At 42.4% G+C, this 25,378-nt stretch overlaps 2 protein-coding genes across 3 annotated transcripts in view; both read left to right on the top strand.

The window, feature by feature from the left end:
- LOC118390947 (adapter molecule crk-like) overlaps window positions 1–10,148 on the top strand; it is a 26,379-nt gene extending 16,231 nt beyond the window's left edge. Inside the window, exons 2-3 of the mRNA XM_035781814.2 lie at window positions 3,118–3,734; window positions 4,485–10,148. Of these exons, the coding sequence (XP_035637707.1) occupies window positions 3,118–3,734; window positions 4,485–4,619 (752 nt within the window). The 3' untranslated portion in view covers window positions 4,620–10,148. The remainder of the gene's footprint in view (window positions 1–3,117; window positions 3,735–4,484) is intronic.
- A 3,477-nt stretch (window positions 10,149–13,625) lies between these two features.
- The window catches only part of LOC118390948 (14-3-3 protein epsilon-like), a 33,597-nt gene continuing 21,844 nt past the window's right edge, over window positions 13,626–25,378 (top strand). Inside the window, exon 1 of one of the 2 annotated variants that reach the window (XM_035781816.2) lies at window positions 13,626–13,880. In XM_035781816.2, coding sequence (XP_035637709.1) covers window positions 13,817–13,880 — 64 coding nt within the window. In that variant the 5' untranslated portion in view covers window positions 13,626–13,816. The remainder of the gene's footprint in view (window positions 13,881–25,378) is intronic. The other variant, XM_035781815.2, reaches the window with a different exon arrangement.

Genomic DNA, 25,378 nt, shown 5'->3' on the forward strand with positions numbered 1-25,378 from the left:
ACTAACAGTGTGAGTGGCTGCTGCCAACACACTGTCATTGACACTGACCCAACTCCAGCCATTTTAATAATGGGAATTGATGGGAATTATGTAAATATATCACTAGCCACTTTAAACAATGCTACCTTATATAATGTTACTTACCCTACATTATTCATCTCATATGCATATGTATATACTGTACTCTACATCATCGACTGCATCCTTATGTAACACATGTATCACTAGCCACTTTAACTATGCCACTTTGTTTACTTTGTCTACACACTCATCTCATATGTATATACTGTACTCGATACCATCTACTGTATGCTGCTCTGTACCATCACTCATTCATATATCCTTATGTACATATTCCTTATCCCCTTACACTGTGTATAAGACAGTAGTTTTGGAATTGTTAGTTAGATTACTTGTTGGTTATCACTGCATTGTCGGAACTAGAAGCACAAGCATTTCGCTACACTCGCATTTAACATCTGCTAACCATGTGTATGTGACAAATAAAATTTGATTTGATTTGATTTGATAATGCAGTTTCTGTTCTGCCATGACTAGTTCACTGCTCAATCTGCAATGTTATGGCACTGGCTAAATGTTACAGTAGCGAGGCACAGTACCAGCTGTCAGATACATGTGATTACTGAGAACAGTCCCATAACTTTAGTGCCATAGAACTTAATCGGCAAGCTTGCAAATGAGCTACCACAATGGCCATTCAAACAAGCTAGAAGTAAGCTTCTAACTGGAGGAAGTTTGCACAGCTCGTCGAGCATGGTTTGCCGTAGTAGCCAGCCCAGTGTATCATAGTGGAGTGATTTAGGAACTAGTGGAAGCGGATGAGCAAAATCACGTTTTTCAGAGATTAGTTCCACGATTTGTAATACAGATGGCAACTGCGTATCACGTTAAAATGACGCCACCTATCGGAAGACAATGGTGTGAAGATTAGCTATGCTTTGAAATTGAATCAAACTATTGAATGAGTAGGCCTGTGTCTTCTTAGACCCAGACACTGTGGGTGGCATTGAAATGTATTATGACGACGACCCCCTTGAACAGATTTGTTTTTCTTAATAAACTTGCAAAAAATGTGTGACTGGGAGCGTATGCATGCTGTATGTGAAGACATGGGAGACTTAAATACTAACTATTTCAGCTAACTCCTTGACTTGAGACACATTTTTTGTTAAGGCTCCATTGTCAGAATCTTTTTTTAGCTGTGAGGCTCTTCCAGGTGTCGTGTCTTTGGCTATGTCGGATTAAGTGATATGACATGCTGTTCTGTAAAATAATTTCTCCGTAATTAATATTACCTTATTGAGCTAATCGTGTAAATGTAATTTATTTATATTTTACCTTTATTTAACTAGGCAGGTCAGTTAAGAACATATTCTTATTTTCAATGACTGCCTAGGAACAGTGGGTTAACTGCCTTGTTCAAGGGCAGAACGACAGATTTGTACCTTGTCAGCTTATGGATTTGAACTTGCAACCTTTCGGACCTAGTAACCTTTCGGTTACTAGTCCAACGCTCTAACCACTAGGCTACACTACCGGCCAATAAACTCTTAAAGACCTGGTAATATTTTACATCGATAGCAGTCAATATTAATTGTCATCTTAATTCAGTCTCATCTGAAAGTTGTAAATTCTTGGTTATCTGCACGAACCCTGGCTAACAAGTTGAACCAGCAATACAAAATTGGCTTTAATTATTTATTTACTAAATACCTAACTAATCACACAGAATTACACATAATTAAATCATAACTTGATTACAAATTACGTCATAAAGGAAAACGTCCCTAGCGGGCGGAACAGATATGACAGCTTGTTACACAAAAGAAAAGGGGCTGGGTTTGAGTGAAAAAGAGCTGGAAGACTGAGGAACAAAGGGCGAAGCTGTGCTATCATAAATATAGTATCTTATGCATTCTAAATTACCGCCCATTTGGAAAAGAAAAATGCAATAAATATTTACTCTGAGCTGCACTTCGGTAGGTTGATGGTAGATGGAAGGCTGTGTTGCCCAACCGAGTCCTTTGTTCTTTTGAAGAATGTCTCTGTTGGTAAATTGAATACGTTGTAGTAACGTCGTTGGGTGAGAGACGGGATACTCTGTCTGTTCCTTCCTAACGCTCGTTTGCAGCGGCTGTTGCTAACTCAACGGCTAGGAGGTATCACTTCTGTAGTGAATAAGAGTTCAAAGTTCATACCATTCGCAACCAAAGCTCACGCTGATGTTGGCTTTGTTCTGTAGTTATTATCTGAACCATTCTAACATCGGACCGTTGTCCTCATGTCCTTGGAACAGCAGGTTATATTGTCGTCAAGGGCTTATATAGGAAGGGAGAGGAGGGCGTGTTTGAAAAGTTATATAGCCCATGTCCCTTCACAGGGGTGGGCCACTGATTGAGCAGAGCCCTATCTTATGAAAACCCAAATCTCACATTTTAGAAGCTAAAATAACATTTCATCCCATCACAAATAATTTCATATTCAAACATTTAAATTGAACAACAATTCCATGTGAATCCGATAACTCTGATGTGTAGACTTTCCACTGTAAAGTTTGTCGTCTTATCATTGATGAGAATGTATCAGATGACAACCGAACTGACACATCATATTCATTAAGTACCACCGCATATTTTCAATTGGTCTGATTACCAGAATATAGTTCACCCCCCACCACCTTCTGATGTTCCCATAATCTCTATGTTAACCAAGGGTTTTGAAAATGTAACATCAGTAGGGTACAGAGAGGAAAAAGGGAGGAAGAGGTATTTATGACTGTCATAAACCTACCCCCAGGCCAACGTCATGACACAGGAGAGTGGTTTTCTCCAGAATAGGGTAGGCAACAGCAGGAGCCTAGGTCACCTCAGCTTGGGATAACTCTATAAAAGCATGAGACCTAAGCCAACATCAGCTTTTACATAAACAATTTCAACAAAATTAATTGCATCAATGTCAGACCTTCATTTAGTACAACACTGCCATTGAGGCAGAAGGGGAAATCACCCATTGGTCCACCATGCGTTGTTAGATCAGCCGTGGTAATGGCATGACATAACAAACTGCTCCATCCTTTCCCCCTGCCTCGCCCGCCAGGTCTGGCCCCCCCACGGTTCCGCATCGGGGATCAGGAGTTTGACGCCCTACCCGCCCTGCTGGAGTTCTACAAGATCCACTACCTGGACACCACCACTCTGATCGAGCCCATCAGCAAGGCCAAGCATGCAGGCTTCGTGAGCTGTGCCGCCGCTGCATCAGGCGGCGCCCTACAGGAGGCAGAGTTTGTTCGCGCCCTCTTCGACTTCCCTGGCAACGACGAGGAGGACCTGCCCTTCCGCAAGGGCGACGTGCTGCGCGTGCTGGAGAAGCCTGAGGAGCAGTGGTGGAACGCGGCCAACCAAGAGGGCCGTGTCGGCATGATTCCCGTGCCCTACGTGGAGAAGTACCGGCCTGCCTCGCCCAACTCCTTGGTGGCTCCGGCAGCAGGGAGGCCTGGCGGGGCAGGAGGAGTAGGCGGAGTACCGGCAGGTGTTGGAGCCAGCACTACCGACGGAGCAGCTCCCCAGCTGCCCCCACCTCTGGGGGAGCCGGGCCAGTATGCCCAGCCTGTGGGCAATACACCCCTGCCCAACCTGCAGAATGGGCCTGTCTACGCCCGTGCCATTCAGAAGAGGGTGCCCAACGCCTACGACAAAACGGCCCTCGCCTTGGAGGTATTGGTTCGCCCCCTTTCTTCGCCTTCCTCTGTCCCCCTGTTCTCCACCCGTCTATGGCACTCTCCCTCTTTTCTGTTTCATGTCATGTGACTATACATACGCACGTGCAAATACACACAATAACATACATAATGGGTTCACGCATAGTTTCCCCTTGATTTTTGTTGTATTTGAGTCGTACAGTACAAATGGCAATTCCTGAGCAAAGGTTGCCTCACAGTTCATGTCTTGCAGCTCATGTGTCCAATCTCAAAGAGCGTTCCTGTGAAGAAACCCACCCACTGGTATACTGTATGTCATGAGAGGAACATGGGCTAAGTCCCAAATGGCACCCGATTCCCTATGAAGTGCAATGCTTTTGGTTAAAGGTTCTGCACTACGTAAGGAATAGGCCAGGGTGCCATTTGGGATGCACCCATGTATTTGCACTGCAGAAAGTGAAGCAGCATGGAGATTATAGATGGGGCATGGGTGTAGTGTGTAACACAGGCTTAGTAGGACTGTGCTGCTTTGTAGCTTATTAATTCACTTACAGCGTTTGGGTCAATCCCATCCCTGAGTGTATTTGAAGTGGAAACTGACCTGGGTTAGAGATTATAGTTGATTGATTAGGTTACTTTAAAGGACTAATTATGGAACACCATTGAGCCCGATAAGGGCTTTTTAAGAGCCACACATTACAGACCCCTGAAGGTCTTGTTTCTTTCCAATCTATCTCTATATTCTAACCTGTGTGTGTTTCTGCAGGTCGGAGACATGGTAAAAGTGACCAAGATCAACGTGAACGGCCAGTGGGAGGGCGAGTGCAAGGGCAAGCATGGCCACTTTCCCTTCACGCACGTCCGGCTTCTGGACCACCAACACCCTGAGGATGAGAGCTGAGAGAGACACTTAGTCTCACTCCTCACTTCACAAAATCCCTCTGTGATTGTTTCTCACAAATGATAGAAAGAGCACACAGGATATACAGACTACAGTGGTCAGGAGTTGCAACTCAGCAGCTGTTGTTGCCAATGGGGCTGGAGTACACTCCCCTCCCTTCACATACACACAGAATAGAGTTTACACTTCCACCCCAGTATTGAAGTCCTGATACACGACACACAGCAGGGTTTATGACCCCTCTCCCATGTTATCCATGAAATCCTCCTCTACACACATACATACACACGCACACAATTCAGATACTTGTGTATATGTGGCTTCTCTCACATACTCATGGATCACCCTTTTGTAGTAACGGACTGTGAACTTGGCAGTGAGAAGAGTAGCCACCCTGACTCTTAATTTTGACTCCCTCTTGTGGAGACAGGTGCTCACTGCGACTGAAACCGACCATTGCTGCACTTCACAGACAGCAGGAGTTACCACAGCACACTCCACTACTCACCACAGGGGCTCTAACCCAGCCCCTCTCTGCTACAAACCTCACACTACAAACCCCCAAGTCCTCTTTTTGTACTGAAATGAAAAATATTATGATAGAATTATGACAGGTACAGCAACTGCCAAAAGAAAGGAAACACTTGAGTAAATGATGGATATAATGTATATTGAAAGCAGGTGCTTTCACACAGGTGCGGTTCCTCAGCAATTCCTAAGCAATTAACATCCCAACATGCTTAGGGTCATGTATAAAATGCTGGGCAGGCCCGGTTGCCCATTGTTTTGGCTAACATGGCTATGCCCCCATAGGATGACAATGCCCATCCACAGGGCATTAATGGTCACTTAATGGTTCGATGAGCATGAAAACGATGTAAACCATATGATGTGGCCATCTGTCACCAGATCTCAACCCAATTGTACACTTATGCGAGATTCTGGAGTGGCGCTTGAGACCACCAACAAAACACCAAATGATGGAATTTCTCATGGAATGGTGTCACATCCTTCCAATAGAGTTCCATCCAGAAACGTGTATAATCTATGGCAAGGCACATTGAGGCTGTTCTGGCTCATGGTGGCACAACGCCCTATTAAGACACTATTGACGTTTCCTTTTTTTGGGCAGTTATATATATATATATATATAGTACCAGTCAAAAGTTTGGACACACCTACTCATTCAAGAGTTTCTTTATTTGTACTATTTTTCACATTGTAGAATAATAATGAGACATCAAAACTATGAAATAACACATGGAATCATGTAGTAACCAAAAATGTGTTAAACAAATAAAATATATTTTATATTTGTGATTCTTCAAAGTAGCCACCCTTTGCCTTGATGACAGCTTATACACTCTTGGCATTCTCTCAACCAGCTTCACCTGGGATGCTTTTCCAACAGTCTTGAAGGAGTTCTCACGTTGGCTGCTGTTCCTTCACTCTGCAGTTCAACTCATCCCAAACCATCGGTTGGGTGATTGTGGAGGCTAGGTTATCTGATGCAGCGCTCAATCACTCTCCCTATTGGTCAAATTGCCCGTACACAGCCTGGAGATGTGTTGGGTCATTGTCCTGTTGAAAAACAAATGATAGTCCCACAAAGTGTAAACCAGATGGGATGGCGTATCGCTGCAGAATGCTGTGGTAGCCATGCTGGTTAAGTGTACCTTGAATCCGAAATAAATCACAGACAGTGTCACCAGCAAAGCACCATCACAGCTCCTTCTCCATGCTTCACGGTGGGAACCACACATGCAGAGATCATCTGTTCACCTACTCTGCGTCTCACAAAGACAGCGTTTTTGCGACTGCTTTTAAACTTTCTATGTTCTTGAAATTTTCCGGATTGACTGACCTTCATGTCTTAAATTAATGATGGACTGTAGTTTCTCTTTGCTTATTTGAGCTGTTCTTGCCATAATATGGACTTGGTCTTTTACCAAATAGGGCTATCTTCTGTATACCACCCCTACCTTGACACAACACAACTGATTGGCTCAAACGCATTAAGAAGGAAATAATTTCCACAAATGAACTTTTAATAAGGCACACCTGTTAATTGAAATGCACTCCAGGTGACTGCCTCATGAAGCTGGTTGAGAGAATGCCAAGAGTGCAAAGCTATCATCAAGGCAAAGGGTGGCTACTTTGAAGAATCTTGAATATAAAATATATTTTAATTTGTTTACCACTGTTTTGGTTACTACATGATTGGTTACTATGTTATTTTATAGTTTTGATGTCTAGACTATTATTCTACAATGTAGAAAATAGTAAAAATAAAAACCCTTGAATGAGTAGGTGTCAACTTCTGACTGGTACTGTATATATATCATTACATGCTAAATATTATGTTAAATGTTTTGTTTTTTCGTTGCCCTGTGTGTGAACAAACCCTCCCGCTTTGTGTGGTCACTGTTATGCGTCTATCTGAAACACTATGATGACTGTCTGGGGAGGAAGTGGAGACATTCCTTAGGACTGTCAGGTATCGGGCCTTCGTCCAGTCCGCCTCATTGTTTTGAGAAATGGTCATATAAGGAGGGTATACACTGGGCAGACAATGACAGAAACATTTAAATATACCAACACCGCCCTCTCTCCTCTTTGATTTGCCAAGTCCCCTCCTCTCCCATCCTGTCAGTCTCCTCCACCTGTCTCATTCATTTGTTACATGGTCTGATCCATTTCCTCCCGGACCTCCCCTATGCTAAAGACACTAGAGGCACCTACAGATTACAGTTATGTTTTAGTGTACATAAAGGCCTTTTGGCAGATGGAATCTGTTAACGTCACATTTGAAATGATGCAGACTTAGTTCCCAGCACTGTGATGCATAAGTTCACATTGTCACACTTTACAGAAAGCCACAGCCTTAATCCTTTGGTGTCTACCCTCCCACGTGGCCGTAGCAAACACAGTAAATATTACAAACACGTTTTTAAGTTGACTGAATTCATTGTTTCTGTCAGATACGTTTCAACTGGGAGCTCTAAGTTAGGTCTGGGTTGTATTTAGTAGGGCACCATGTTGGAAGTGGTTTAAAAAGTTATGCAACAGAAAACGATATTGAATGTTTCTTATCGGACAAGTTTGGGTAGTACCTCCCCGTTTCAAAACCTTTCCTCCCGACTGAACATGACCACGTTAATTTCCCTAGTGTCTCCCTTTAGTGCCAATCTATCATCCTCTCACCCAGTACCTACCCTCTGGGCACAGTTATGACACATCCAGCCACTGACGTGCCAGATACACCGCAGTATGCTAAACGTCCTCATCAGATGATTACACTACATTGCTAAAGGACTGTGTGGGTGAAAGGCACATCGATCATAGTAACATGGGTAGGTATATTGACCAATCGTAGGCACATGTGAGTGTTTTAGGCCAATCATCATCATTTGGGGAGGGTCTGTTTATTTTGTCCTTTCTACCTCGTCTGAATTGTTTTAATTGATGTTAATTGTCTTTCCAAAATAGGAAAATAACATGACCTGAAGTGCCAGGCGCAGTTCATCTGTATTTTTGTGGAAATGTTGGTAGATTTTATTTCCTTATTTTTTGGGGTTGTTTTTTTTGCCAACCGAACAATTATAGTCCAAACACTCCTTACTCCCTCAACTATACCCTGTGGTATTACTGTGTAAATGTGCATAGTTGCTCAACTTTCCCAACAGTGTAAGAACCTACGTTCCTTCCAAGTCCATGTCTATGAAGCTGCAAGACTTTTTAATAACGCTAAGAGGGAGAATATTAATTACAAGCCCTGTGTAGATGTTTCCTATGTTAAAGTTTACAAAGACACTACCGTTTGCTCTATTGAAGGCAGCACTGAGGGCAATCTGCATAACTTGTGTTGGCTGCAGAATCATTGCATTTACGAGACAATGAACAGTTAAAATGTGTCTGTAAAAGTTTGAATGGTTTTATGCTCTGTATGTGATATAAACAGAGTTCAGTGACAGGAGGAGTAGTAAGGCAAGAGGATGATTGAACTATGACACACTACAGAAAGCACCAGGGTTGTGTTCAGTAGGGTACAAAGTAGCAACATATTTTGCGAAGGGGGTAAAACAAATAGTTCTTACTGGTCAAGTTCAGGTAGTAGGCTACCTCCCAGTTTCACTGTTTTGTTTTCTCCCTACTGAATCAGACCACAACCAGACTCGTGTTGCCCGGGTTAAATAGTATTTCTATATGTTTTAATGAATTAGAAATTATGCAATCTGTATTTAGCAATGACAGAGAGATTTACACAAATAAATGAATGACAAACTCAAACTGAAAATATGACATTAAACTGCCTGACCGAGTTCTCCTATTGCATAACTTTGAATTATTTGTTTAAGTCAATACTGCAGATTGGGAAGGGTGCTGTGGACATATATCTGGCACCTCTCATTTCCCCGTACTAGTTTTCTTGAAAGGAAACAAATAATTGATGTGCTTTCTGTTGGTCTTTGGCTTTTTAATGTTGTCCTCTGGTATGGCACTGATGGGTATGTATTTTACCATTATGTTCATAGTGTAAGACGTTGTTGTACTTTGTTTGGTTAACATTGCTCAAATGTTCTCAAACATTTCCCATCAACACCATTCTGCAATGTGTTGCCAGTTGAGCCAGGTCATGTTGTGTCTGTTGTACTTGCATGTTGCATCCAGTGACACCCGTCTGTCATCCAACCATCTCAGGCTTGCCTTGAAGAGACTGTCTCCATTTCATAGAGGGCCATGATCATATGATACCGTTTTGTCTAGTGGAGTATAGGCCAGTCAGGTTAAGCAACTTTCGCCCTTGGACCAACGAATACTTGGATTTTAATGAGTGATTTTAAAATGGTGTCCTTTCACAAACATTTTTCAACGTTGAATCCCTTTTCTGCACCTTATCTCTTATATTGCCTCTGTTACTGATGATTGTTTTTTTATGCCTCATCATCATTCATGCCAAACTGCCAAACTGTTTTCATTCTCCTGTATTTTTGTAGGTAATTCTACAGAAACTGAATTACGCTGAGACTCTGGTTTAAAAAAATAAAGAAATGTTATGCCAAACAAAAAATATTTTATTTTTAAGTTTAATAACAAACCATACAACTATGCACAATGACTAATTTGAACAATATAAACAGTAAATTACAAAAAAAAAATAATACATTTACTGGAAAAACTATCTGCACAGTTCTTCCTGTAAATATATTTTGTAAAAATGTATAAGTAGTCATTGTGCATAGAGTTTGTATGGTTAAACGTTGAAATTAACTTGTTTGGTGTACATTTTTTAAAGTGAAATCTCAGCGTAATTCCATTACATGAAATTTCCTTATCCCAATTTTCCTTTCGTGCCATCCCTTTTCTTTTGAAGAGGACAGGAGTGGGTGAAAATATAAATAATTGATTTTAAGATGTTCCATTGTGATATAACACTATTATTTGAAGTTCACATTTTACCTTTTATTTTCTGTAGCATGTAATGTGTTAATATCCTTAGTAAATAAAAACCTATTACAATTGTGTCAATTTGCTGTCTTAATTTGTGTTTGTCTCCATCCCACGCCTAATAGGACTGTGAAGCGGCACAGACACATGCATACACACACACACACACACACACAATAACATACGCACTATACATACACATGGATTTAGTACTGTAGATATGTGGTAGTGGTGGAGTAGGGGCCTGAGGGAACACAGTGTGTTGTGAAATCTGTGAATGTATTGTAATGTTTTTAAAATTGTATAAACTGCCATAATAAATACAAATACAGGCATTCTTAAATTTTGGGATTTTTTTTGTCACTTATAGGCTATGTCTCTGCTGACTTGTCACACATCGAAAGTGAAGTGATACAATACACACTGAATGCTAGCTAGCCCTTGATCATGACTGTTCCATGGCATTACATTACACATAAGAGTCGTTGGAAGAAGTCATCTTCTGCAAGGGGAGTTTTATTTAAGGATCGGCGTCCCATCAACAGGACAGTTGGAAATCATGCAACGCCTTATGTCAAGATCACAGATTTTAGAGAACCAACAAATGGCGGTACATATAAGTGTCTTATATCGGCTGAAAGTTTATATTCCCAGAGATAACATGATGTGTTGTTTTGTTAGATAAAATAATGTTTCATATCATAAAGTGGTCCATATAGCATGCACGATCGTTTTGTATTTCCACTCGTTCAATTTGCAAAGAAAGGAATCTGAAAATCTCACCCTAAACGTTGTTTCAACGAGTCAAATCACGTTTGAATCTTTTCCTCAGAGATCCTAGAAGGTAACAAGACTTTACATTTACATTTAAGTCATTTAGCAGACGCTCTTATCCAGAGCGACTTACAAATTGGTGCATTCACCTTATGACATCCAGTGGAACAGCCACTTTACAATAGTGCATCTAAATCTTTTAAGGGGGGTGAGAAGGATTACTTTATCCTATCCTAGGTATTCCTTAAAGAGGTGGGGTTTCAGGTGTCTCCGGGAAGGTGGTGATTGACTCCGCTGTCCTGGCGTCGTGAGGGAGTGTGTTCCACCATTGGGGAGCCAGAGCAGCGAACAGTTTTGACTGGGCTGAGCGGGAACTGTACTTCCTCAGTGGTAGTGAGGCGAGCAGGCCAGAGGTGGATGAACGCAGTGCCCTTGTTTGGGTGTAGGGCCTGATCAGAGCCTGGAGGTACTGAGGTGCCGTTCCCCTCACAGCTCCGTAGGCAAGCACCATGGTCTTGTAGCGGATGCGAGCTTCAACTGGAAGCCAGTGGAGAGAGCGGAGGAGCGGGGTGACGTGAGAGAACTTGGGAAGGTTGAACACCAGACGGGCTGCGGCGTTCTGGATGAGTTGTAGGGGTTTAATGGCACAGGCAGGGAGCCCAGCCAACAGCGAGTTGCAGTAATCCAGACGGGAGATGACAAGTGCCTGGATTAGGACCTGCGCCGCTTCCTGTGTGAGGCAGGGTCGTACTCTGCGGATGTTGTAGAGCATGAACCTACAGGAACGGGCCACCGCCTTGATGTTAGTTGAGAACGACAGGGTGTTGTCCAGGATCACGCCAAGGTTCTTAGCGCTCTGGGAGGAGGACACACGATTTCATTAGGCGTGTAGTATATCCTATAGGACACCATATTTGGTCAGAGAGCGACAACCTTCATGGCACGCCGATGACGCGGGCAGCCATCACTTGAACGACTGTATCTTTGTCAAATAAGCACCAATTGGGGTCAAACAAAGCTAGCTAGATAGCCAATGAGCTGGGCTTTACAGGAGTATCCATGTACATGTCAAATAATGTAGCTACTAACCTTGTATGACAGCATGCCTTTTCATTTTGGACAAAAATGACAAGGATATTCAGAGTTATGAAGTTATGAAAACTGGTTGTTTTGCTAATGTTGAACTTATAATATGGCTACTAATACTTGGAAAGCTAAAACAAAGTCCAAGTATACAGATTTGACGATATTCTTTCAGGAAAATTCACGATTTGCCCAAATGTACCTGGGGACTTCACACTAAAAGTCTTGTAGTTCAGTCATACTTTAAGTTATCCATCTGAAACTTTGCATATACACTGCCATCTTGTGGACACTATCGGGAATTTCAACCAGAGTGATGGCTTTCTTTTGCATTTCAGAGATGGTGGTAGAAAAAGACTGGTTGTTTTTTTCTTTATATTTTCTTCTACCAGATCTATTGTGTTATATTGTCCTACATTCAATTCACATTTCCACAAACTTGAAAGTGTTTCCTTTCAAATGGTGCCAAGAATATGCATATCATTGCTTCAGGGCCTGAGCTACAGGCAGTTAGATTTGGGTATGTCATTTTGAAGAATTTCTTTTTTAAAGGGGGCTATCCTTAAGAAGTTTTAAGATCCCAGACGCTCGGTCTGAACATTACCATGCATCGCTTGCTGTATAGTTTTGGAAGCATAAGGATATCATATCAGTGAGATACAATTTTTTATACACACCTTGATAAGGCTAGTGTTCCCACACCGCCATATCTACATGTTACAGCGCTAGTTTACGGAAAACAGACAAGGAGGCAACCACCTGTGCTAATTAGTTATCTAGCAAGCTCCCCCGAACACCTTTGTGTAAGTGCAACTCGGGGAAGTGTATTTTTGTCAGATGGAGGCACCCATAGTTGTATGGATCTGTGCAAAACTGCTACAGTAAGTGTATCTTTTTTATTTTAAGGATTCTCGCTGATGAAAGACATGTTGCGAAAGGTGATTATTGACTTTTCTAAAAGTTAAATACAGCGTCGGGATTGTAGTTCACATGAGGCAGTCGTGGGAGAAGTCATGGCTGAGAACTAGGGGAAAAGCAGAATGCCACCTAGAGTTTGAAAGATAACAATGCATACAGCCGACCTGAGATTATGACAGACTGATTGACTACCCATGGCTCACATGGCTGGTGAGAAGAGGTTAAAATCACTTATATTTTTTTATTTAACTAGGCAAGTCAGTTAAGAACAAATTCTTAGTTACAATGACGACCAAACCCAGACAACGCTGGACCAATTGTGCACTGCCCTATTGGACTCCCAATCACAGTCAGTTGTGATACAGCCTGCAATCGAATCAGGGTGTCTTCAGTGAAGCTTCAAGCACTGAGATGTAGTGTTTTAGACCGCTGCGCCACTCCGGAGTCACAGTATTATAATAACAGTATTCACTCCAGCAATGAGTTGTGAACCAGAACCATATACTAAAATATAAATATGTGGCCCTGATGTGTGAACCACCATTATTATATGCACACTACTTTATGGAGTCTGGTCATGCTGAGTGGATTATATTTAACTGAATCTTTTTATTACTGACCAGTGTTTCACATTGTATTTCCATCGATTTTTGGTTGACATACACATTGTATTTCAATAGATTTTTGGTTGAAATATAATCACACCATAAATACATGAGATGAAATGGGTTAGTGGCCAATAGCTTGCACCGGAGTGTGTGAGAAAGAAAAGTGAAGAGCGGGGATGTGGTGTTGGCGTGGATTGCGTCAATTTCCCGGATTGAGTTCGGACGCCATCTTTAAACCAGTGCTACCGGTAGTTAGATAGTGGGGACGCTGAGCTACTGCTCCACCAGGAACTGCAGTCTGAGACAGACCCACGGTCGAGCCTCTCCTTCAGGCCGCACATCATCGACAGCCCGACCTCGAACACCATGGCAGATCGAGAACACTTAGTATACCAGGCCAAACTCGCCGAACAAGCCGAGCGATACGATGGTAAGGGCTAAGATTTACTGTCAATGCGGAGTATGTCCCTCATTCGCTTGTCTCCCTCTCTCTAGCGGGGGGCTTCGAGGAGCGGATGAGGTGGTTTGAAGATGGAATCGTTAACTCGCTAGTAAGAGATCGTAGTAGAGACAAAATTGCGTTGAAGATAGGGTTTCCTAACTAGTTAAGTCATTTAACGTTAGTGGTTTGATTGAACAAAGGTATCAAGCGATACACATGTGTATTACTGGGTTTTCGGCTATTCAGTGATTTTTATGGGCATGGGTGATATTCAGCCCATGCTATCTTGAAAGCCGTTTGTTGTTTCTGCTGGTGGTCCTGTTGTTCCGACTTCGTTGTTAGTTCTCAATGGATGTACAAACGTTAACGTAGAGCGATGAGAGCATGACAGCTAACGAACGTGAGCTAAAATCTGTGGTAAAATGGCGGTTAACAATGGTTGCCAAATTGCAATAGCTACGGTGTCATGGGGAATGGTTAAGGTTTACCGAACCATTTGTTCACAAAAATAATTTGGTTATTTGATGAACTAGCTAGCTATTTTGACAGTAATGCCATTACACTAGAAATAGCGGCTTCGTAGCCTAGTTAGCTAACGTTAGTCTTGAAGCTACTTTGCTAGCGACTGCAGTTTTGCCAACTATTTTTCAAGGAAAGTATAAGTTACTTGAGTTTGAGGTTTAACGGCACCCAGAAATGTTGTAGTACTGCCAGCAACTAGACTGGAATAGAACCCTCTTATACTTTGCTTGAAAAAGGTACGGTATTTGTTTCCCCTATATAAACCTACACTAATTAAAACCCCACCACCATACTCCACTATTTAAACTTATCTAGTCCTACCTCGGGCTTAAAGGACAGAACACCAATACTCAACATACCCGGTAACTCTAATGACGTCAAATCATACACCCAAATACTTCTCTGCATCTCCCACCACAACCTCTATTTTCTGCGATTTGTGTTCCATCCCTGCAGTACTGTTGATAACCATTGTTATCCATTGTTAAGAATATATCCAGGGTTGCCAGGTCAAGTAAACATTTCTAGCACTATGACTATTCAAAACCTGCACTAAAGGCTTGAAAACTAGCCCAATTTGTCCCCACAGCAAGTAAAGAGTTGCCATATCTAAACCAATTTCCACAAGTTATCGAGCCAATTAAGATATCATTGTAACTTGTAACAACGTTAGAAGCAAAATTGAGTTTTCCTCAATTATTGCAAGCTATGCCATGGTGTAATAAAGGAATTTTAATATGTGACATGAGAACTGATGTCGCCCTTATTTAACTTGCTAGATCATTTTCCATCAATGGATGTGGATTTAACTCGATTGACTGCTATGATTAAGTAATACGGCACACGGGGGTATGGTGTATGGCCAATATACCACAGTGGCCAATGGCCAATAACCACGACGCAATGCGTGGATACAGCCGTTAGGTGTGGGTACATTAGCCATATACCACAAACCCCGGGGTGCCTTATTGCTATTATAAACCGGTTACCACGGATTTCAGCCAATCAGCATTTGGGGCTCGAACCAGGTTAAAAATGTCGCTTTTGTGCATTTGCATAACAATAGATAAACCCGACAGGAGAGTTTGAGTGATGAATATTGAGCAAGAAACACTTTATTATTATTTATTTTTTAACCTTTTATTTTACTAGGAAAGTCAGTTCAGAACAAATTCTTATTTTCAATGACTGCCTAGGAACAGTGGGTTAACTGCCTGTTCAGGGGCAGAACAACATATTAGTACCGTGTAAGCTCGGGGATTTGAACTTGCAACCTTTCGGTTACTAGTCCAATGCTCTAACCACTAGGCTACCCTGCTGGATGAACAGAAAAACATCTAATGTTAGGCTACTTTCTGGCAGTTGTGCTGATGTTAAACCTACAAACCTTTATAAATGGCCCATTTGTGAGATTGACTTGTCATTTCAATAGGCATAGGCTTCAGACTCAAATCTGGGTTTATGATTCTAATCAAATGTTGCCGTAGTTTCCTTCGATAAAGGCAGGTAGCCTATAGCCCCTGATATGTTCTACATCTCATTTCAGACGGTCTACAGTGGCCTAGACAAGATATAGGCAATATGTAAACTGAACAATTCAGCAGCTTGCTTAGTTCAAATTCACAGACAAATTTGTTCAACATGAATAGCGAGGCAATTTCGCAATAAGTGCTTGTTTCCCCAATAGCCTGCTGGAATAGGCTACTGAGGATGGGGTCATGATTTCAATCACTGAATGAAATATTAATAATGTCTTAATGAACTGAATATGCTTGTCAACAATAGCCAGTGTTTATTTTTTACATTTGTTTTATCTGTAGCCTAATCTGACTACTTTTACCGTCAATCTAATGTGTTCATAATAACACAAGGCTACAGTAAATTGCAGTTACAGGCAAAATGATTTGCAATCATATCCAGTGATATCGTAATTTCCACATTTATTGTATCAAATGGTAGCCTACAATGGCATATACATTAATTGGCTATTTGATGGCCAACAAAGGCAAATGTATAATTCTCCACACACACACTGCCTGTCAGCTTAATTTAGGACTTTTCCCCCATAAAAAGAACCATGCGAGGGTGTTCCGTAGCTTCCATTTAAAATTTCTACTCGTGCAGCCCCCGAGACCCAAGAACTGAGCATGCATAAAGCACTTTGTTTGATACCGTTTTCTTTAAGCAGTCAACATTAGAATGCAGTTTAAACCACCCCTGAGTAGATTTATATAATGCGCCCCAAAGTCATTTTCCAGTGCTTTGTCGCCATTATTTCTTGATGTGCATCAGTTCTAGATTATTGATACCTACAACTGATAAAAAGTTGTCATAATGTGTGCACGTGCTGGCTGCTCTCTCGCTCGCGTGCCTCAGCCAATAACTGTAGTGCTTCCTCAACACACACCCCTCCGGCCCTCCCCACCACTCACTCAGCCTGTCTCACTGCCTGACAGTCAGGAGCAGTTCACAGTGGGGGATTTATATATATGAGATGCCGTGGCAGCCGCAGTGCAATACCTGCGAACCAATACATTTTCACTCGCAACTTTTTCAAAGTAGCCCAATTAAGTGGGAAAACTGCAAACATGGCAACACTGTATATATCACTGGCCTTATCTCTCCATATTGGTATAGATCTACTACTCACAAATCCTCTCAGGATCCCTCCCCCTTGACCCATTACTTTCTTCACTGCCTCAGCATATGACACCCTCTGCACTACTCTAACCCTTGGTAACCTCAACCTTGCCTCTCTCACACTGGACATTTCTGATCCGAAGCCCCTTGGGCACCCCTACAATTAACACATACCGCTTATTTTCCCAATGCTACTCATTCCTTTGTCTCATGCCTTTCTGCACACTTCTCACACATGGGAACCTCCCTCCTACACAGTGCGCCACATGCCCATAAACTTGACACCTGTAACAACTAGGGATGCACAATATATTGGTGAACTTATCGGCATTGGCCCGATGTCTAGTTTAACGCTGATGTGCAAAACCGATGTCAAAGCTGACGTGCATACCTATATAACGTAATGACGCCATGTAAAATGTTGCGCTACACTTGCAACATTCCTAACCTAGCCCACAATGTCTGCTGTGTAGATCGAGCAGTCATTTGAAAGAGTAAGACAATTTCAGCGACTCAACTCAAAAGGCGAAATCCATTAATGGCAAGATAATGGTATTCATTGCCCTTGACAATGAACCGTTCTGATGTTGGCTTTTGCCGAATGGTCGTGCACTAGTACACTACCAAGTGTGCTATTTTCCAGATGTTGCTCTACCAAAGTTATACAGTAATGGCGTCACTGCTAAAAAATAAACATTGCGTCACTGCTATTAGCATTATGACTGACATTTGAACCAGCGATATCAGCCCTGTGAGCATGCTGAGGATTTCGTACTGAGGATGTTGCATGTTCGTGAATGTGCCGGTTTGTCATACCACCGCTGGCATTTCAATGGCATTTGAGAACATGTTTGAAACTTGGAAACATGAACACACTAGCAAGCTCCATTCAAACAACTGACTCGAGATATATGCTCATCCACTGCGCCTGCAGCAGATGTGATACCCTCTCTCATGGCATTAAAACGCCTGCTCGACAAAGCAATTCGGTGGCATTCTCTCTCTACTGTGTCGCCACTATGCTCAACGCTATGTACATGGACCGCTACTTCGATGCAGACAAGAAACTGTGTTTACGTGAAATGTTACATACGCAGCTGGACAAGATGGAAACGGACACAGTGACCGTGCGCACGGAGAAAGAAAGGTCATGGACAGACAGAGCTGAAACTTCACTGCTTGACATATGTCATGAAATCCTGGTTGAGAATTAAACGACTGAACAAATGAACAACGAAACGGCACAGCTCAGCAAGTAAGTGAAAGAAATAGGTTTTGATTATTATGTTTTAGGGTAATGGGGACATGCATAAAAGCCTCAAAATAACTTTTTGGTGCGTGTGTGTAACCTTTTTATTTAACTAGGCAAGTCGGTTAAGAACAAATTCTTATTTACAATGACTGCCTTCCCCGTAAGACGCTGGGCTAATTGTGTGCCACCCTATGGGACTCCCAATCACGTCCGGATGTGATACAGCCAGGATTCGAATCAGGGCCTGTAGTGATGCCTCACTACTACGGTGCATCACTAGTAACAACGTAAAGTATTTGGCTCATTATCTCATACGGTATAACTGAAATATCCTAACATCAATTTGTCTCATTAAATATTATTTGTTTGTGCTGGACTCTCAATCATGGCCTGGATTCGAACCAGGAACTGTAGTGATGCCTCTTGCGCTGAGATGCAGTGTCTTAGACCGCTGCGCCACTCGGGAGTCTGGAACAAAGAGGAACTGATAAAAAAATTGAAGGTTAAGGAAGATAACCTTTTTAGAACATATTTGTACTTTAATTATTTAAAATAATTATTCATGCCTGTGGAGTCATTTAACAAGGAACAGATTTTAAAGTGACGGCGCGTTGGCCAATAGAACGGATGGTAGAGGCGGGTTACCCACTCACCAAATTCTTACAAAGCACCCCGATCTCCGCCCCCTGTATTTCTCTTTTCAATGTCAGGGATTTGAGCCTATTCTCAGAGCAGCAGTATATCATTGGCGTCGAACTCATTTAAAGAAAAAACGTTAGTCCAGTTCGAGGTGAGTAATCTGTTGTGATATCCAGAAGCTCTTTTCGGTCATAAGAGACATTATCAGCAACATTAAATAAGTTACAAACAATGCGAAATAGCACACAAAATAGCACAGTTGGTTAGGAGCCCGTAAAACGGCAGCTCCCCTTCGCCATTATAATTTCTATGATTGCAATGACTATTTCCTCAGTGGATGTCGCTACACATTTGGGCTCCCTATCCCCTATCATTGATGCCTGTTAGTGCCCAGTTATGCTGAAGTGATCCTTCAAGCTTCTGTTTTGAGTGGATTCTGAATTCCTTTTGGGAGCCTTCCCTGTAGAATACCACCATCTTTCCTTGACGAGTGTTTTGATGTGGATCTTGAATCGAGTTGAGAATTGCCAGGGACCATACGATATTATATCTGTACTTAGGTGCTGATATGTATTGAGATTTATTCTATATGTATTACAATTCGATACTGTGATTTTTAAGATTCGATGTTCCAAACATATTGCTCACATATCTGTTGCAGAGTGACAGAGCCATGATAATGAGTTTAGATTAGTCATATAAATACAAGTGCATAAAACAAATTGCTGCCCTAATTTGAAAAAAAAAGAAGATGGAGAACAGGCCATAGCTTGGAAAGGAAAGGAAAAATAGGTAGGCACAGCCAACGAGTGCTAAATAATATTGCAATATTGTCAAAACGATATGATCTAGCATCAATAATATCCCGACATGTAACTTGTTTTTTTTTCTTCTTATCACTAGTCTTGAAGATTTTTCTTCTCCTGATTTATTAGTACTTGAATTATCTGAACTGTACCTCTCTGATGACCCAGTTCATAAATTATGCAGACTTATCTGGGCTAAGACTTTCCCATGATGATGATGAATGCAGAGGAAGATGCCTTAGTCTCATTGAATTTTTTATTTTCCCCATTTAACATGACAGCAGTATTGCTGGGAAGGCACACTGTTAAGTGCTGTAGTAGTACCTGAGAGTTTTATAGATTTTGATATCAAAGATCAGCAGTGCTACACAGGCCATGCAGGTTCTTCTCCGATCTCTTTTGCCCCGCTATGAAACAGGATACTGTCCCCTACCAGCTGTAGCCTACAACCCACCCCACCCCTCGTGTCCTTATGCCTGCTGAAAGAGGTCAATCACCTGGAGGGGCTGGCCACTCCGAGCCAGGATGATTCTCCCCTGCAGGCCTGCTGTGGAACAGGCCACTCCTCCTGAGCCCCCTTTGGCACAGAGGAATGTGCAAGGCGCATAGTGCAGCTGGGCTTAAGCCAGACCAGAGACTGGAAGGTATGTGCCTATGCAGCCACCCTGACATGGGGACCAAGGGACAGAAGGAGACGAGAGCAGCAGTGTGCTACTCTCTTATGTAAACCCTCTCTCTCTCTAGCCCAGGCGAGTCATCCTGTGTGTGTGTGTGTGTGTAAATAGATCACACAGGAGCTGCCTGCTTAGTGGGGATCTTTGAAAAAACTGTGCTATCTTACCTTTTCCTCGCTCCCCTCCTTGGTCCCTATTCTTTCAGGAAGTGCACTTATACACTGCTTCCAGCCACACCGGGCTGTCATAATGGTGGCAGTAACACCCCTCCCCCCAACACACCTCAGTCACGTCTGTTCTCTTCTTTCTCCAGAGACTGAGTAGTATTCCTCTTTCATTGCTTGATGGGTTAAGATAGAACAGTTAACAAAGTATATTTTTTTAGACACCGATTGCTCTTGCAGTCATTTAAAATGTTAATTTGATTTTGTTGAGTTGTGCTAATCAAGGTGGCAGAATAGCTGAGCACAGTAAGATGTGCTGCTTCCACACATGTATAAAAGGCAAGCTGGTGCGAGTCCTGTTCATTCAAACTAGCTGAGATCTTCCTTTTCTTCATGTCTGCGTGGGGGACCTGGGTGATCGAGAACACATGACATTTCTACATTAAGCGAGGCACCACACCCTAATAGTGTGAACCCTCCATTCTTAAATAGAAGTTTGGACTCTTCCTAGAGCTGGCCGTCCCGGCCAAACTGAGCAATCGGGGGAGAAGGTTTTTGGTCAGGGAGAGAACCTTCCAGAAAGACAACCATCTCAGCAGCACTCTACCAATCAGGCCATTATAGTAGAGTGACAAGACCGAAGCTGCCCCTCAGTAAAAGGCACATGACAGCCTGCTTGGAGTTCGCCTAAAGGCACCTAAAGGACTCAGACCATGAGGAACAAAATTCTCTGGTCTGATGAAACCAAGATTGAACTCTTTGGCCTGAATGCCAAGCGTCAAGTCTGGAGGAAACCTGGCACCATCCCTATGGTGAAGCGTAGTGGTAGCATCATGCTGCTAGGATGTTTTTCAGCGGCAGGGACTGGGAGACTAGTCAGAATCAAGGCAAAGATGAACAGTGCGAAGTACAGGGAGCTCTATGATGAAAACCTGCTCCAAAGCACTCAGGACCTCAGACTGGGGAAAAGGTTCACCTTCCAACAGGACAACGACCCTAAGCACACAGCCAAGACAATGCAGGAGTAGCTTTGGGACAATTCTTTGAATGAGTAGCCCAGCCGTAGCCAAGACTTGAACCCGATCAAACATCTCTGGTGAGACCTGAAAATAGCTGAGCAGCAACACTCCCCATCCAACCTGACAAAGCTTGAGAGGATCTGCAGAGAAGAATGGGAGAAACTCCCAAAATACAGTTGTGCCAAGACTTGAGGCTATAATCAATGCCAAAGGTGCTTCAACGAAGTACTGATTTTAAAGGGACTGAATACTTATGTATTCAGTGTTAACGTAGCTATAAAGAAAATCTAATTTATAAAAATGTAAACAGTTTTTACTTTGTCATTTATGTGGTGTTGTGTGTAGATTGAGGGGGGTGAACAATTTAAGATGAATAGTGTAAACTTGTTATTATATTTGCTGACACCCTTACAGTCATTTTGGCACGTATAGAGTAGTTATCCCAACGACGTTGGTTACAAGGCGGTACTTATTTAAATGAGTTAAATACCATTGGTGTATTAAAATGAGTTAAGTTGATGTCACCCTATGCCCTTAATAATCCCGCCTCCCTGAACCCAATCGAACTTTATCAATCTAGAAGCAACAGTAATTTTTCATACTTTGGTCATCATACTTTTGATCTGATTTCATAATTTTATGTCAGCTTCCTTTCCCCTACCTTTTACATTTTGTGTCAATCTGTAGAGGGGTCACTGAGTGCGTTTGAGCACGGCCCTAGTCCGCTGATCAAAGCCATGGCTCAGTGGTCTTCTGCTGCAGAGATACTGTAGTGCTGCTGCTCTTCCTGGGCGCTGACTGTCGAGCATTGAGTTTCTGCAGCATGCTTTGTGGAGGTCTGCCATTGGCTGCTGTAGGTACACTCTGTCTCTCACTCTGTCTCTAGAAGTCATAGGCTCTATGTATATGGCACACATTGTTCTGCCTGCCTGTGCACCGCATGGCCACACAGTGCAAGACCCCATGCTTTCTGGGGTTTCCCCCTCAGTCCCATAAGCATTGGTATATAGCACTGGTAGGGTATTGTGTAACTGTAAACATGTAGGCCTAACGTGGGCTATAGGCCTAGTACGGCAATATGTTATGCCGTAATTATTACGAGCAATATTTCTGCTCTAGCTAAGAACTGTTGTAACCACGTACTGTATTATAACACCCATATTTGACAGCTGCACAGCTCCTGTCATTTTCCTTGATCTGATTTACTGGTGTATCATTAAATGTGAAAGGCCCCCACCTGCAAGTTGCCTCACTTTGATTACACCAGCCCTGTAATGGTGTCTCTTGACTACTGCATTTTACAGACGACAACCAAAAGTTATTTTATAAAAGAAATCTCCCAGACTCGGACACTGACGCAGTACTGAATCCGACAACGTTCTATGAGGGAAGATTCTAGAATTCCAAGACACTCCTCTGGTCTTTGGCTCAGCAGCCAGCTGGGCTCTACTCCCACGGCTACGCCCCCCCCCCCGGTCTACGCTGGCAACTCCCCAGACACTCCATTAAGAGAGCTGGTGATGACAGGAACCTTTCAAGGTGTCCATCTAATCTCTTTATACATCTAAATATGGAAGAGAAATGTGCCAGGAGACCCTGTTCTATACAGTGAGTGTAGTTGGCCTATGTGATCTGTCCTGATAGTCATTGTGTATGAAAACCCAGTGAACCGCTTTGGATTGAGGATAAGTCCATAAATCCAACAATTTGATCATTTCTTAATGGTATTTAATAAAAATGGTAATTTACCTTGACAATTAGATTATTACACAAAAAAATCTACGTCTGTCAGGACCAATCCAGTTAACAACCCAAATGAAAGTAATTTCAGTAATCAAAGTGCAATCTGTGGTCGTACACCAACAGATATGCTAAGAATATGTACAGCAGTAAATATATTAGCGAGCTTTGTAGAGAATCCAGTATATAACTACAGGCTGTGTTTTTATATAAACAGTATAAAAAAAAAAATGCAATGTACAGCAGTAAGAGTGTTTCCTCTGCCTGCGTTTAAGTGTGGCGCTGCGCCACGACCGACTCGTTGCCACCACACCTATTTCTACCAAACATAGATTCTGTGGAGCACATCGGCTTTTCTTGGTAAATAGATCATCTGGATTCAACACAGTTAAGAAGGTTACTTAGCTCTTTGAGCTGTGGCAGGCAGCCTGCAACTCGAGAAACACAGCGTGCCAGGGACCAGTGCGCAATACAAAAGCTCTGTGTCGCGAAACACATTTCACTTGAATCACCTCAGTGTACCCGTGTGAGAAACTGCAAAAAAGGTATGTTAGCTTGTTTGTTTGACTATCATTAGCCAGCCAACTAGTTAACTACATAAACTATCTATAACCTAAAAACTACTAACATCATTTAGATCTAAGTTGAAGTCAGAGGTTAACATGCACTTAAATTGGAGCCATTAAAACAACTAGTTTTTCAACCAAAATGTTCTTGTTAGCAAACTATAGTTTTGTCAAGTCGGTTAGTGCTTCTACTTTGTGCATGACACGTAATTTTTCCAACAATTGTTTACATACAGATTTATTTCACTTATAATTCCAGTGGGTCAGAAGTTTACATACACTAAGTTGACTGTGCCTTTAAATGGCTTGGAAAATTCCAGAAAGGGATGTCATGGCTTTAGAAGCTTCTGACAGGCTAATTGACATCATTTGAGTCAATTGGAGCTGTATCTGTGGATGTATTTCAAGGCCTACCTTTAAACTCAGTGCCTTTTTGCTTGACATCATTGGAAGAAAAAAAATCAACCAAGACTTCAGAAAAAATTGTAGAGCTCCTTGGGAGCAATTTCCAAATGCCTGAAGGTACCACATTCATCTGTACAAACAATCGTACGCAAGTATAAAACACCATTGGACCACACAGCCGTCATACCGCTCAGGAAGGAGACGTGTTCTGTCTCCTAGAGATGAATGTACATTGGTGCAAATCAATCACAGAACAACAGCAAAGGACCTTGTGAAGATGCTGGAGGAAACAACCGATACTTTTGTATCTATATCCACAGTAAAACGAGTCCTATATCGACAACCTGAAAGGCTGCTAAGCAAGGAAGAAGCCACTGCTCCAAAACCACCATAAAGAAGCCAGACTACGTTTTGCAACTGCACATGGGGACTTTTTGTAGAAATGTCCTCTGGTCTGATGAAACAAAAATAGAGCTGTTTGGCCATAATGACCATTGTTATGTTTGGAGGAAAAGGGGGGTTGCTTGCAAAACGAAGAACACATCCCAACCATGCTTTGCTGCAGTAGAGATTGGTGCACTTCAAAATAGATGGCAACATGAGGAAAGAAAATTATGTGGATATATTGGAGCAACATCTCAAGACATCACATTTACATCATTACATTTAAGTCATTTAGCAGACGCTCTTATCCAGAGCGACTTACAAATTGGTGCATTCACCTTATGACATCCAGTGGAACAGCCACTTTACAATAGTGCATCTAAATCTTTTAGGGGGGTGAGAAGGATTACTTATCCTGTCCTAGGTATTCCTTAAAGAGGTGGGGTTTCAGGTGTCTCCGGAAGGTGGTGATTGACTCCGCTGTCCTGGCGTCGTGAGGGAGTTTGTTCCACCATTGGGGGGCCAGAGCAGCGAACAGTTTTGACTGGGCTGAGCGGGAACTTTACTTCCTCAGTGGTAGGGAGGCGAGCAGGCCAGAGGTGGATGAACGCAGTGCCCTTGTTTGGGTGTAGGGCCTGATCAGAGCCTGGAGGTACTGTTCCCCTCACAGCTCCG

This window comes from Oncorhynchus keta, chromosome 12 (genome assembly GCF_023373465.1).
Source record: "Oncorhynchus keta strain PuntledgeMale-10-30-2019 chromosome 12, Oket_V2, whole genome shotgun sequence".
In the NCBI taxonomy this organism is placed as follows: Eukaryota; Metazoa; Chordata; class Actinopteri; order Salmoniformes; family Salmonidae; genus Oncorhynchus; species Oncorhynchus keta.